The 13,762-nt window shown below is 39.9% G+C and overlaps 1 protein-coding gene across 2 annotated transcripts; it reads right to left on the bottom strand.

Annotated features, from left to right (window-relative positions):
* Positions 1 to 1,847: 1,847 nt before the first annotated feature.
* LOC103131756 (amyloid beta A4 precursor protein-binding family A member 1-like) lies at positions 1,848 to 8,475 on the bottom strand. Of its 2 annotated transcripts, none has more exons than XM_016666878.1 (4): positions 7,089 to 8,475; positions 4,029 to 4,136; positions 3,894 to 3,933; positions 1,848 to 2,664 (listed from the first exon to the last, which is right to left on the bottom strand). In XM_016666878.1, the coding sequence occupies exons 1-4, from the start codon at positions 7,176 to 7,178 to the stop codon at positions 2,507 to 2,509; spliced, it is 396 nt and encodes a 131-aa protein (XP_016522364.1). In that variant the 5' UTR covers positions 7,179 to 8,475; the 3' UTR covers positions 1,848 to 2,506. The 2 variants fall into 2 exon arrangements, with proteins under 2 accessions (XP_016522364.1, XP_016522365.1); XM_016666879.1 differs by having other exon boundaries at positions 4,058 to 4,136; positions 7,089 to 8,474.
* Between the last annotated feature and the right edge of the window lie 5,287 nt (positions 8,476 to 13,762).

The following is a 13,762-nucleotide window of genomic DNA, read 5'->3' as shown; positions in this document are numbered from 1 at the left end:
TTCTCTTTTACAAATCGACTGTATTTTTAACGCTTTGTTCTTTTGTTCAGCATTTTTACAGATGATCAACAGGCTTCCATCTCTTAGCACTTTAGCTAATCCCACATCTCCAATCACTTTCTTTAAACCAATAGATAGCGTGATTGGACTCACTCCTGTCAAATCCTGTCCAGCTCTGAATTTCAAAATTACCTTGAACTCCTCCATCATTACTTTCTTTCGTGTCTCGACGTTTTCCTCCTCATCTTCGAGAGATCTTTTTCCTGTATTTATCCCTTTCTTGCCCTTATCTTTTCCTCCTCCCCCTTTCTTATTTTCTACCACCGACCAACTTGTTTCCATTCCTTCATCCTCTGAGCACCCTCCACTACTACTAGCCATCTTAGTCCACTCACAGTCCAGATTATGCCTTTAAACCGCTCTTCCACTTCTTAGCTTCTCGTGACCGAACCACGCTCCGTCAGAGTTGCTGCTCCCTCCCAGCTCTTCTTACTTTGTTTCTCCCACGAGAAATAAAAGAAAAAGAGCGACCCCTGTTGATTGTTCCCAGCTGTGTCTCGTTTCTTTGATTACCCTCCTTTGTCTCTTGTTGGATCCTCGTCGTGTAATGTCATCAGTCTGTTTCCCTGTGACGCCTCTGTTGGACTTTCATAAATTTTTTTTTTTCCTCTGTTGGACTTTCATTAAATCATTCATCACTTCAACCTGGGTCTGCCTGCGTCCTGCTTCTCACTTCACCAAACCACACCACCTGTGAATATTACATTGATCTTTGCCAATACTTAATTACAAGTTATTTTATAATGGTAACATCAACAATGTGTCTCCACTTATATGGTTGAACTGAAGGGGAGATTGTTTAATGGTTACAACAGTACAAAAAAAAATCTTTAGTTATTTGTGTTCCAGTATTGTCTGGAAAACTATAAACAGGATTTTACCCCCCCTCCCCCACCCCACCCTCCAGGTTACAGCTTTGCGTTTGGTGTCAGAGCTCCTGCTGCCGCTCCACAACTCAGATGGCCGCTGCACAGATTTGTGACACTTATCTTAATATTAATAATTATAATGGCTTTAAGTTGCACAACTTTACGAACACGTTCATTCGTGGCTGTTTTCACGTTTATTGCGCTGTTCATAATAGTCTCGAAGTTTGCAGTTTTCTGGAGCGCAACGCGAAGCTCGACGTCATTCAGAGGTTATATATTAACATTAACAAAGACACAGCAGGACGGATCATCTGGGAAATGATGGACAAGGAGAGTCTGACTAAAACTAACTGGATGTCAGACAAATTCTGGGGTCTGTCTGCTTATTTCCAAGCCCAAAAACAGCAATTGTCTTTTAGAGAAAGACGTGCCATGCACTATCATTGTGAAAACTACAGTCAAGTTAATAAGCAGTAGTTTTCGAGGTTTGCTGTGGTTTTAATTGAGAAAACATGAAACCAGGGGTGCTGCAAGAAATCTTGGGACCTCTGACAAAAAATGTGTTTGGGCCCCCCTGCGCAGCTGCTGTTACAATTTTTTGAATCTATTTGACCCATAAAAAGCGTAACAATTTTAAAGGCTTGCATCTGCCTTGCTTTCTTTGGTTCAATGCACAATATTATATATTAATATTAATAATATTAACACAATATTTACTGCTCATGAATTTAACATCCAATAGTCCACATCCAGTAAGCAAGTAGGTTGCTTAAACTTTTTCTTAGTTTTAGATACTGAAATGTCTCTCCCCATGAGCAACAGTCAAAAACAATGTGGAACTACACATAAAGCAATCCAGCTTAAGCTTCAAGCTGCAGTAAATAACTTTAATAAAAAAATGTTTTCTCCATATTTGTTAAACAAAAAAATAATTAAATTGTGGAGGGCCCCCTGTTGGTCAGGGCCCTTCTAGAACTGTCATCACTTTTCCCCCCTATACCGCACCCCTGCATGAAACACAACTAGATACTCTCCGTTTGTTTTTAAATGGGACATTTTGTAATAAGAAGAGATGTTAAATATAGAGGAGAACGGTTTGAAGGGCGCTGACAAAAGCTACGAGCTCCAGGAGGGAGATGGAGGAGAGAGAGGGAGACTGTTGGAGGGGTAGAAACTCTGCACACAACAGTTCAGAAACGACAAGGAATGAGAAAAAATATATTAATAGACATATTAACTCGTGTTTTAGACTGATCGTATATCTACTTTGACTCAAAGTGCAGCTGTTCTGAATGACAGCCTTATTGCAGCCGTTTTCCTGGCACTGCGTATCGGCTCAGAATATTTACCGGAATGCAGTACTGGACCGTACCAGCTTACTTTCACCCCTGCCTTTGTCCCCACCTCAGCCCCAGTCCCCTAGAACATTTTGTTTGGAGGTCTTGATCTAGGGGTTAGAGGTGGGGGATTGACTGACAGAACAACAAAACTGTCAGCCACAGGCATATAGACATTTAGGTCAACATGTGATTCTCATTACCTAAAGGCTCATTCATGTTCATTCTGTGGGATTCCTTTTAAGTGTTTACCTTGATGCGGTTAACTGCTTCCTGTGCTTGGATCATGCGAATGTTCTTCGATGGTGTCTTCTCTGATAACATCTGTGTGGATCCAAGACAGTTAGCTGCAAAGATGATCCCATCAATTAGGTCCTCTGGATCACAGGGGCCAGGCACTGTAGACAGAGATTCAGTCTGTTTATTAGTCTCACCACATCACTAGTCAATGTGCTACATTTCCCCATAAGGATTAAAGTCATTTAAAAGTTACCATGCACACCAAACCTAAGGGCACTCTTAAGACCAATTAACCTAACAGTTAGGCAAAAGAGCTGGAGTACCTGGAGAGAACATGCAAACTCCATGCAGAAAGACCCCTCCTCAAGATTAAAACACTGTGCCATTATGCAGCCTAATATTGTTTAAGCCCCCCAAGAAGGAAAACAAAACTTTTCTCCAAAATCTTTTAAAAACAGTAAATAAAGGATGAATACCATCCATTTACCTTCCATCATCTGCAAAATGTTTTTAATTAGAGCTTCAGTGATCCAGATGTCAAAGATGCTAAAGGATCCACTGTCTGATATGCCAAATCACAGCAAAACTGTAAACTGTAAAGCACCATTGCTGCATAACTTGGATCTAACTTGAAACACCATCGGTCAGTCTGGGGATTTTGGCAAGAAACAGTCAATCAGGTTTTCTGACTCTAAATTGTTTCTAGTGGCTTGAAATTTTCCTTTTTGACAGGAAAGCTTCAAGCCAACCAAAATCACGTAAGAACGCTCATTCTGTTTATTGGTCATTAGAGTACAGAGTGGGAGAACCAAATGTAAATATAGAAATAGATTCTATGTTGCAATCTTGGATATAATCACATCAATTGTGTGTTTCCCAGTACCATTTCTGGTAAAATGATCTGTATAGTATACCAAATGATTTTGAGAAGATGTCTTGAAAGTTGCATGTGGTTTTATACTTTACAAAGAAACACATGGCTGTTGTTTATAAATTTGTTGATTCCAGCGCATCCCAAAACGTGGGATGGCATTTAGCTTAAGCTTGTAGTGTACAGCTGTTCTGGATCGAGGTTGGATGACATTCGCACAAAAAATGAATCATTCTAGAGATCATTTGGAACCAGACACTAACTCCTTTGAATGGCTTCAGGTACACCCTATAGTAAAATTGCTGTGTTCACAACTACACAAATGAACTAGACCAAAGAGGGAGAGTTTGTTTTAAACAACTCGGGTGTAAAAGCACCATAACTTAAAATGAGTTGAATTAATAACTTATCCACATTATTACAAACAGCATTAATTTTTCACCTTATCGATATGTTTCATTTCAGTTGTTTAAAACCTTGTCCCATGTCTCCTGAGATGAAATCACTCATGCTCACCTTCTACATATGTGGGGAAGGAAGTAAGCCTTTTCCTGGACTGTGAAGAAAAACAGTTAAAACAAGAGTAATGTTTCTACTGTTACTTTGTCAACTGAATAAAAAGTGAATAATTATACTAAAATAATTATATACAGAATCAACCTCTTTTTGAGACAGAGAACCTCGAAAGCTTTCATCCTGTGACAGAAGCTTGCTGGATGACCCAGCTCCTGGAGGGGAAGAAGAGCCTGAGCCAGGGGACTGCAGAGACAGAACAAGAAAGTTGTCTTAGGTTTAATGTTAGAGGAGAAGGAAAAATTTAATCCCAGAGAGATTATATCTTATTATATTACAGAGATGGATCAACAAAAATTGTGACAAAAGTGCATATTTGTGGAACCTAAAGTTCCTCTTTTTCTTAATCATACATAAAGTTAAGAGAAATCCTACCTAACCCTAATCCTCGCAAAACTTTTGCGTTCCCTCAATAATCTACTGATCAGTTCATGTGGCATAATTGACACTGTAAGCCTTTTTTACGGTGGAAGCCGTACTTTCTGCTTTAATACAAGCTTATAAGGTTTTTCCATGGACTATTGAGTTATTATCGCGGGGTAATAGGTCATCTGATTGTGTCTCTATTGTGTTCATAGTCTGAATGGTTTAAAGGGCTGCTTTCTGTGCCGTTCCATCTTAGCCTTAACATATATAAACATGCAGTAAATAAATCGATTTTCAATCAGTTTTTTGCACCAATGCATTAATAATAATAAACACGTTGTATTATTATAAAACATAGCAAACTAATGGTGGTAGAGGGCCCCACTGGGTTAACTCAGAGAATCTCATCTGTCCGTGTATCAATCAACTCCTAACCTCTTTGTTCTGTCACAATTATCAATTTATTAAATTTTTTATTATCATGCTCCAAACTTTGCGAGGACTGACCCCCCAGCTCACCCGCTTCCTCATACACACAGAGCCAGCAGCGTCACCTTCCCATTCATACTTGATGAAGTCACTGCCACATCACTGCCACACCAACAGGTGTCAAAGCCGCTGCTCCTGTTATATCAATAATTACTTATTTCATTCATATGGCTCTTATAGAGTCTCAGTGAAAATGTGTTTATTATTATTAACACTTTGGTGCAAAAAACTGATTGAAAATCAATTTATTTACTGCATGTTTTTGTCTATTGAGGCTCAGATGGAACGGCACTGAAAGCAGCCCTTTAAACCATTCAGACACGAACACAATAGAGACACAATCAGATGACTTATTACCCTGCGATAATAACTCAATAGTCCATGGAAAAACCTTATAAGCTTGTATTAAAGCAGAAAGTACGGCTTCCACCGTAAAAAAGGCTTATAGTATCAATTATGCCGCATGAACTTATCAGTAGATTATTGAGGGAACGCAAAAGAAAAAAAATTCCCCATGCTCCGTAACATTTAGCTAAACCTGTGAGGGTCTGTGTTGGATTTTATTTTAGCATACCACAGTAGAGGGATTTAAACAAATGCTGACCACACTCCGATTGTCAACTAAACTTTGCCTTTGTGTGTTGGTCGTGTCAAATTGGATTGTTTTTTGAATATTTTTTCTCTTAATTAAGTGACTGGCTAAATTAATTTCTCCAAGAAACATTTATGGATCTTCTATCTTCAACTTTTACAATGGAAAGACTCACACACAGAGAAAATAGTTATTAGAAAGTTTATTTAGCAAGTAATAATCTTTGGTGCTCAAACTCCAACAGAGGACATGGCGTTTGTAACCGCCATCAGAGAGGATGAGCTGCTGTGAATAAGGATTAGAAATGTCTTCCTCCAGACACTGGTGGATGCCGAAGGACTGAAGAGATACTGAAGAAGTCGAGAGTTGAAGGTGAAGGTAGAGGTGGGTTAAAGATTGACCGTGGAGCAAGTAGAAAACCAGACTTTATGAAGGAAGAGAAGCCTAATGATTGGAGGAGATAAGGAGAAGACCGACACCAATAGACCACGAAGGAGGAGCATGATTAGCTGGTAGGTGAGATGAATAGTATTCCAGTTTGAATTTACGCCGAGGCTTCATGTATCAACTTACCTAAGTGTAAACCCAACCACTGTTGAGACAAGACCTGCAGTTTCTTCTTAGTTTTCATTTATCATAGTTTGTTGTCATTAACATATTGTTATCACCATACATCAACTACTGATAATGTAGGTTGGTCTTGCATTGACTGGCCTGTCAACATTTAAAAAGAATAATATTTAATACATACTTGAGATAAAAAAGAAAAAATCAAATAATTATTTTTTTTTACCAACCAGTGGCTTTATTGTATCATCTGAATTTGATTGTAGTTGGATTTAACTTCATTGTATTAGATATCAGAATATATTTTAGTAGATTTTGCTGAAATGAGTCTGATTGACTTCAACTGCCTGCTCTGTATGAGGGACTGCTGTAAAGTCAATGACATAACTCAACCTTTGCACTATGTGCTCTTACAGGAGGAGCAAATGCTGCAAGCCAATGACTTGATGCAATCTTCTGGGTTTCCTTAGGAATAAACGTTTTAATCTACTTTTAATAATTAATAGAGCATACTGCTCTGTATGATAACTGGGATCAATTGGAATGTATGTGTGATTGAATTTTGTGCCTTGAGACAACATCTGTTGTGAATTGGCGCTATATAAATAAACTGAATTTAATATAATTTAATTTAATTACTGTAGAGAATTCTGTACAATTGAATATGAATTGAACTATTTTGTGTGTGAAAAGTGCCTTTAAATATAATTATCTAACATGGCTGAACTTAACTAATTAACATAAATATATTAGATCATTGCTCTTTTGACTTTAATGCTGATTGTTAAGTTCCGAATTCAAACTTATAACGTTATAGCTTTTCTGCCAAAGGCCTCTTTATCTGGTTTATCCAAAAGATATATTTTTCTATTTATTTTTTTCACAAAAAAACTGTAATTAATGTGCGAAGGACAACACAAGAAATTAATCCAGAAATCATAATTTAGCACCTTACAGTGAGTAAGAAATAAATAATTTAAGGAGTTAAGCTGTTAAAGTGGAGTTGAACATCTAAATTCTTTAGCTATTTCAGAATGTCCCACTCCACACAGTAGGATTTCTCCAAATATAAAGAATCACCACACAACAGGAAAACCTAAACAAAAAACTCAGACTATCCTCACCTCACTTTGAGCACGCTGGTCAGTCTGTTCCTTCTGCTTGGCTTGTTCTTCCTCATGCTTTTCTACCTGATACAGCCAAAAATTTTCCATAGTTTTTGGTTATTACCTCAAGGTAGTTTAATCTTAAAGAGTCACAGAAGAACATGCACATGAAGGGCAGAGTAGGTGAAATGCATCAGCAAAGTCACTAAAAGTAAGCTCAGGTGACACATTCAGGTTGGTCATGGGAAGATCATGTCAGACTGGTACGTCATCCTGTTTTTTTCCTCTGCAAAATTTCAAACATAAACCTTAATTCCCCCAAAAATTTATGAAGCAAGTAACCACAACATATAAGTAAACCAACATTCAAACAATAAAGAATACAAGAAATTTGTAATTATAGTGTTGGAAAAAGGAAAAAGGTTAACAGGTCATTCCATGCTGCTACTAGATCCCAAATTAAATATTTAGTTTGAGTTATCCAATACGCTTTTCTTTTTTGTTCCATGATGAATAAATTATTAGGTGGATAGAGGTAGAAGAAAGGGAGGTAAAAAAGACTTTGCTGGAGTAAACAAATGTAAGAAAGCAAACTGATATTGAGACTAGAGTTTAATATAATAAAACGGAATCACCATTGATTAAATGCAATATCACGATTGTAATTATTTTTAATTTTGATGCAAATTCATCCTGGCATTTATTCAGCTAAAATAACTCATCACTAATATGTGGCTAATATTAACCCACATACTACAAAACAAAGAGCGTCTTTCTATCTTTGTTAAATGTTTATTATTTCACAAAGATAAGTCTTTTTTAAAATTCCAACTTTCATAACCACTATGGATCAATTGGAAAAGTAGACAAAATACATCTCATTACTCCTATCTCTCTAAAACAACTAAATGTTTGCTAAAGAACCATAAAGAATAACAAAAGCCCAGATAGTGATGGTTACTTTAATGAAAATATTCAATAAAGAAACTTGACACAGTCAAGCTAGAATTTTTAAAGTCCATATTAAAGGTCCTTTTGAAAATTTGGAAAATATTTTATTTTCTCATGTCAAATTGTAAACCTGGTTGCTGTGTTTGGTCTTTAATTAGCTAGCAAATGTTTTAAAGTGTCAAATCAACAAAAAAGCTCTCCTAGATAAATTGTGCATTTGCGTGACGTAACTGGTGGAAAACTGAGCTCAACGGCTGTGGTCTGAAAAGGAACAGAACTCTAGGAGGTTTTGTTTGCTCAGATGTGATTAAAACTTGTTTATGTGGGTGTGCTGTGGTGGCGCAGGGGTTAAGTACAACCCATGTATGGAGACCTTAGTCCTCAACATGGCTGTTGCAGGTTCAATTCCTGGCCTAGCAACCTTTGCCACATGTCTTTCCCAATCTCTCATTACCAACTTTCCTGTCAATTAACTATCAAAAAAACATAAAAAGACCACTAGAGCCAATAATTAAATAAAAAAACTTGTTTATGTGCATAAACAACAGAAAAAAACTTATTTAAGCCTTGGGTGAGATTCATCCAGCTGAGAAAGGAATGTTTTACCACTAGCAGTATTTCAACTAACATGGTGATTTTCAGTACACTCTTCTGCGAGAAGGTTTACAACAAAAGTGACCCGAATGAATATTAGATGGGACCCAGAAGAAATGACAAATTCAGGCTGAAATCTACTGTATTTATGTATTTTACGATTTTGTTATTGCTTCTTTTTTAAACAGCAGCTGATAAAACTGAATAACACAGTAGAGGCAGTGAAAGGAAAGAACTACACTGATGGGGAACAGAGACAAAACAAAGCCAGAGTCCCAGCTCTTCCCATCAAAGAGGGTCGATGGAGAGTTGTTACATTTTCCAGAGCTTTGAATACTTTTTCTGTGTGTAATGAATGAATATAATATACAAGTTTCACTTTTTCAATGGAATTACTGATGGAAATAAACTTTTTCATGATAATCTAATTTCATGGCCAGCGTCTGTGGATTCAAATACTTCTAAAAACTTACATTTTCTATGAAGGTCATTACTTGTTTGCAAACTATCTTTGCATGACTTCTAATTAAAGTGAATTAAATGATAGGCCTGTTATGTTCAAGAATATCCAAATGAAGAGCAGATTTCTTGTTGAATTTCTGCACATTTAGTGTTGGGATCTGCTGTTTCTGTCTATACGTGTGAAATTTCCTGTTCCTTTTAGGATCTTTGCTGCCGAGAGCAGAACAGATGTTACAGGTGATTCATGTTTCCCTATCATATACCATTCCCCCCATAGACACATATAAAGAATAGACGCCTCCTGGACAGCTCTTGCCTACTGTTGCTGACAAGATTTAGGCCAGCCATCTTGGAGCAGTCGGCTGCTCCATTCAGCCTTTTTATGTTTGACAGGCGCAATGGCGTGTCAGTATATTTAATCGATCATAACTCGCTAAATACTAAATAGATTTTCACAATTTTTTTGCTGTAAACGTTATTCAAACAGCTGTCATAGCTACATTTACAAGAAAGCTATTTTTTTAAGTATTTTTTAATTGAATTGATACATGGTTCGGGATATTTAAATATTCTTAATGGGGAAAACTGAATAGATTCGGAATAGAATATTTTGATACTGATGTATGATGAGCATTTTACAAAGTACACAACCAGTCATAATTTTTTTATATTGTATTTAGTAATATCAATACTTATTTATATAAAATAAACACAAAATTATACAATCATTGAGAAACAAAGATGATTAAATAATGATTTAATACTGAATAACGTATTAAACTACACATATTTATATGCACATGCATATATAAATAATGTCTATATAAAATCTATATAGACATTTATTCGTGCTTTCCAGCCGAGGAGATATAGCTTAAGAGAGTTCCAGCAGCTGAGATTCATCCGTGCAGTGAATCCGTCTCTCCTTAAAGACATTTTCCACTTCTTCCTCACATTGTGTCTTTATGAAACCTTCAAAACACAAACGGGAGTCATCTTACTTTTGACAGAGTGAAAGAATTACATATAAATAACAGTTTTTGCCACCTTGTGTCGCATAATCTAAATCAATGTTAGGAAATAAAACTTTTTCAGATTTACAAAATCTCGCTTAGCCTTCATAGTTGGGGCTAAAACCCGGTCTTGTGCGAAATTCTGTTCCCCTGTGAAAATCTGTTCCCCCTCAGTCAAGAGCTCGCATTGCAGCCAAAGAGGCGGATCTGACCATTTTCACAGTGCTTCTGATCAATTTCTCGGTAAAAACAACTCATATAATCATGCCAAGATTGTAACATTCAGTTTTATCAGCTGCTGTTTAAAAAAAGAAGCAATAACAAAATCGTAAAATAAATAAATAAACGAGGTCTTGTGTGGAGGCCAGCTTGCACTGTTTTGTGTTATTTTAACGTCAAGAGAATCGGTCTTTTTCCTACTTTTGTCACTCAAGCCAGACAAAAAAGCACGTCACCAAACAGTTTTCCAACACATTGTGTGAATTTATAATTTTAGATTTCTTGAAAAGATGAGAGTGTATGCTTTCTGGAAAATGAAGCCCTAGGCGAAAATTCAACCTGTAAGACTCTTCCGGCATCACCTATCACCACGTCTTCACCCCAGCCAATCAGGACGCACCACCTCTATATCTCGATCCAATCAACTGGCAAGAGCTCCTTCAAAAAGGCGAAGCAACCGGATCCACCCGCTTCAGCTGTGTTTCAACCCACCTCCTCCCCGTTTCCACCACCAGTCTCCCAGACGCCCCCAGGTCCCCTCAAGACTCCTCTCTCCAAGCTCCACTCCACCACCAGTGACTGGGCCCGGGGGAAGACCTACCTGAGCTTCATTTGAGCCGATCATTCAAGTTCGCTGCGATTCTCAGCACGCATGTCTTCCGCCGGTGTCCGAGCGCCAAATTCTCGGTCCAATGAAATTGTCTAACTGCTGTTTCTCTCTCTGTGTGAGTCTCTACAGATTGAAATCCCCTTCTAGATTACTGGATAAAAGAAATTTCTAGTTGCTAAATTTTAGTGGTTCAAACATACTTTCACACATAATTTGGAAACGGTTGCTCTTTATTTGCCAAAGCAATTAGGGGGGCGGAGAGATATTTCAGCTACCTGAAATAATCTGTTCCCCCTCCATCTCATAAGAACAAATTAATTTACCTACAAGTCTTTAACGGTGCTTATTCCTCTCTTGATGAATAATAAATCCTGCAAGTTTGAAAACATTTGCTCAATTTTTGCCAAAGTTATGAGGAGGGAACCATATATTTTAGCTGCTTGAAATAATTGTCATGATGCAGTGTTACGGTGCAGTGAGGATATACACCATGGACCCAGGTAAGAGTAATAATGAAAGTTTAATAATAAAGACGGCTTGCACAGTCCCAAAATCTGGCAACACGGCAGAGCGAAAACACACAGAAGCTCAGCACCAATAGCAGCAGTAACAGACTGGTAATGAGAGCAGGTGCTGAGACAGGACTAGCAGTTCTACTATGACGGCTGACTAAGTAACATTGAATTCAGGACTTTACAGTTCTACCGAGACAGCTAACACTGGATGCTTGATAACACACACTATGCGAACGACAAGGACCCGACAAGATGCCAGGACAACAGGTGGGCTTAAATACACAGAGGTTAATCAGACACACCTGGGGAAAAAAGAGGGAGGAGACAAAACAACACAGATCTAAATAAACACAGAAAACCTAATATAATTACACAGAAAAGTCAAATCCCGACAGTACCCTCACCCCCACCGAAGGGCGCCTTCCAGACGCCCATAGTGTTAAAAAAAAAAACTAGGTTGGGCGGAGGGGTGCCGGACGGGGGGCTAGAGTCCAGAGAATAACACTAGCGGAACAACACCTAGGTGACCTAGAGAGCTCAGTCAAAAACAAAACAAGAACACGGTCAGGACAGACCTGGCGTGACAGTCTGGGGGCCGGCAACGACGCATAAGATGGACCCCCCATGGAAGAGCTGGGGGTGGCCATGGCACATGAAACGGACCCTCTGAGGAAGATCTGGGGGCTGGTAGTGAGACAGGGGGAATCAACGTCGGAGGCACTTGGGCCTTGGTGGGCATCTACTGAAAGGGAGCTTGTGGCTCGGGAGGCGACAAAGGGGCCTCAGGAACCTTGGGAGGCGAAGAAGGGAACGCTGGGGCCTCTGTAGGCGGCGAAGGTGCTGCTGGAGCCTCGAGAGGTGACGAAGGGGCCGCTGGGACCTCAGGAGATGACATAGGGGCCGCTTGGGCCTAGCACTGGTCTCTGGGGGAGCTCTGGGAGGAGGAGTCCCCGAAGGAGCACTAGGGGGCAAAGTCTCGGGGGAAGCACTAGGAGGCCGAGACTCAGGAGGAATACTAGGAGGCGGAGACTCAGGAAAAGCAGTAGGAATTCGGATACTCAGGAGGTGCACTGGGAGACAGCGTCTTGGGAGGAGCACTAGGAGACAGACTCGGGAGGAGCCTGGGAGGCGGAGTCTTAGCTGCAGTCTCAGGACGTGGGGTCTCAGGAAACTCAGGGGGCGGTGCAGCAGCAGACTCAGGGGGCGGCACAGAGAATCCCCCTACCTGGGCGGGTCATGCCATCAACCATGCCACTTAATAACTACGCGGCAACTTAACCACCTGGAATCCCATGGCCATGGGAACCATAGCTGGAAGCGGGCTGGCAGCTGGACATGGACAGGCTGTGGTGGCTGGACTCAGACAGGCTGGAGTGGAAGCTGGAACCAGAACAGGTGGAAGGGAGTCAGACGGAGGTGTTGAGGCTGATGGGGCTGAGACACGGGAACACGGAATCCGGAATCAGCTGGTCTCGGGAGATGTGTCTTTTCCCTCAGCACCGCTGCCGCCGTCTGAAATTCCCATTCCACATCCCGGCGTATTTCTTCCAAAGCCGGGAGGTGGGAGGCGACGAACTGTGTGATTCACTGTGTTATCCACTTGTCCAAGCAGACCAGCGACTGCCTGGAATGTACGGTTTCGCCAACTCGGCGGCATAGAATTGGATGTCTCTCAGCAACTCCCGCCGGTTCGCTGGGTCCAGGTAAGTAGTAGGGGTATTCCTCAACTTGGAGTGGACGGGTCCTTCTGTCATGATGCAGTGTTGCGGTGCGGTGAAGATATACGCCATGGACCCAGGTAAGAGTAATAATGAAAGTTTAATAATGAAGATGGCTCACACAGTCCCAAAATCTGGCAGCACAGCAGAAACACACAGAGGCTCAGCACCGATAGCAGCAGGAACAGACTGGTAACGAGAGCAGGTGCCGACACAGGACTAGCAGTTCTACTATGATGGCTGACTAAGTAATACTGCTGAACTGAGGACTTTACAGTTCTACCAAGACAGTTAACAGTTAACGCTGGACGCTTGATAACACACACTAAGTGAACGACAAGGACCCGACAAGATACCAGGACAACAGGTGGGCTTAAATACACAAAGGGTAATCAACGAGACGAGACAATCAGGGAGCAGACAGGGCGACATAGGGACTCAGATCTAAATAAACACAGAAAATCAAACATTATTACACAGAAAACTCAAATCCTAACAATAATCTGTTCCCCCTCAATTTCATAGGAACAAATTAAGTTACCAGCAAGTCTTTAACTGTGTTTATTCCTCTCATCAACAAATCTTGTGATTTTGGAAATTGTTATTCATT

This window comes from Poecilia formosa, unplaced genomic scaffold, assembly GCF_000485575.1.
Source record: "Poecilia formosa unplaced genomic scaffold, Poecilia_formosa-5.1.2 Scaffold830, whole genome shotgun sequence".
Taxonomy (NCBI): Eukaryota; Metazoa; Chordata; class Actinopteri; order Cyprinodontiformes; family Poeciliidae; genus Poecilia; species Poecilia formosa.
Note: the sequence above shows the minus strand (reverse complement) of the source record. Positions and strands in the feature narration are given on the sequence as shown.

What these genes read in the sequence shown, in the direction of transcription:
- LOC103131756 (XM_016666878.1), bottom strand. Translation starts at nt 7,178, where the DNA reads ATGGAAAATTTTTGGCTGTATCAGGTAGAAAAGCATGAGGAAGAACAA. An exon ending in ACCAGCGTGCTCAAAGTGAG is followed by an intron (nt 4,137 to 7,088) that starts GTGAGGATAGTC and finishes CTGTCTCTGCAG; the next exon opens with TCCCCTGGCTCAGGCTCTTC. An exon ending in CTCAAAAAGAGGTTGATTCT is followed by an intron (nt 3,934 to 4,028) that starts GTATATAATTAT and finishes TTTTCTTCACAG; the next exon opens with TCCAGGAAAAGGCTTACTTC.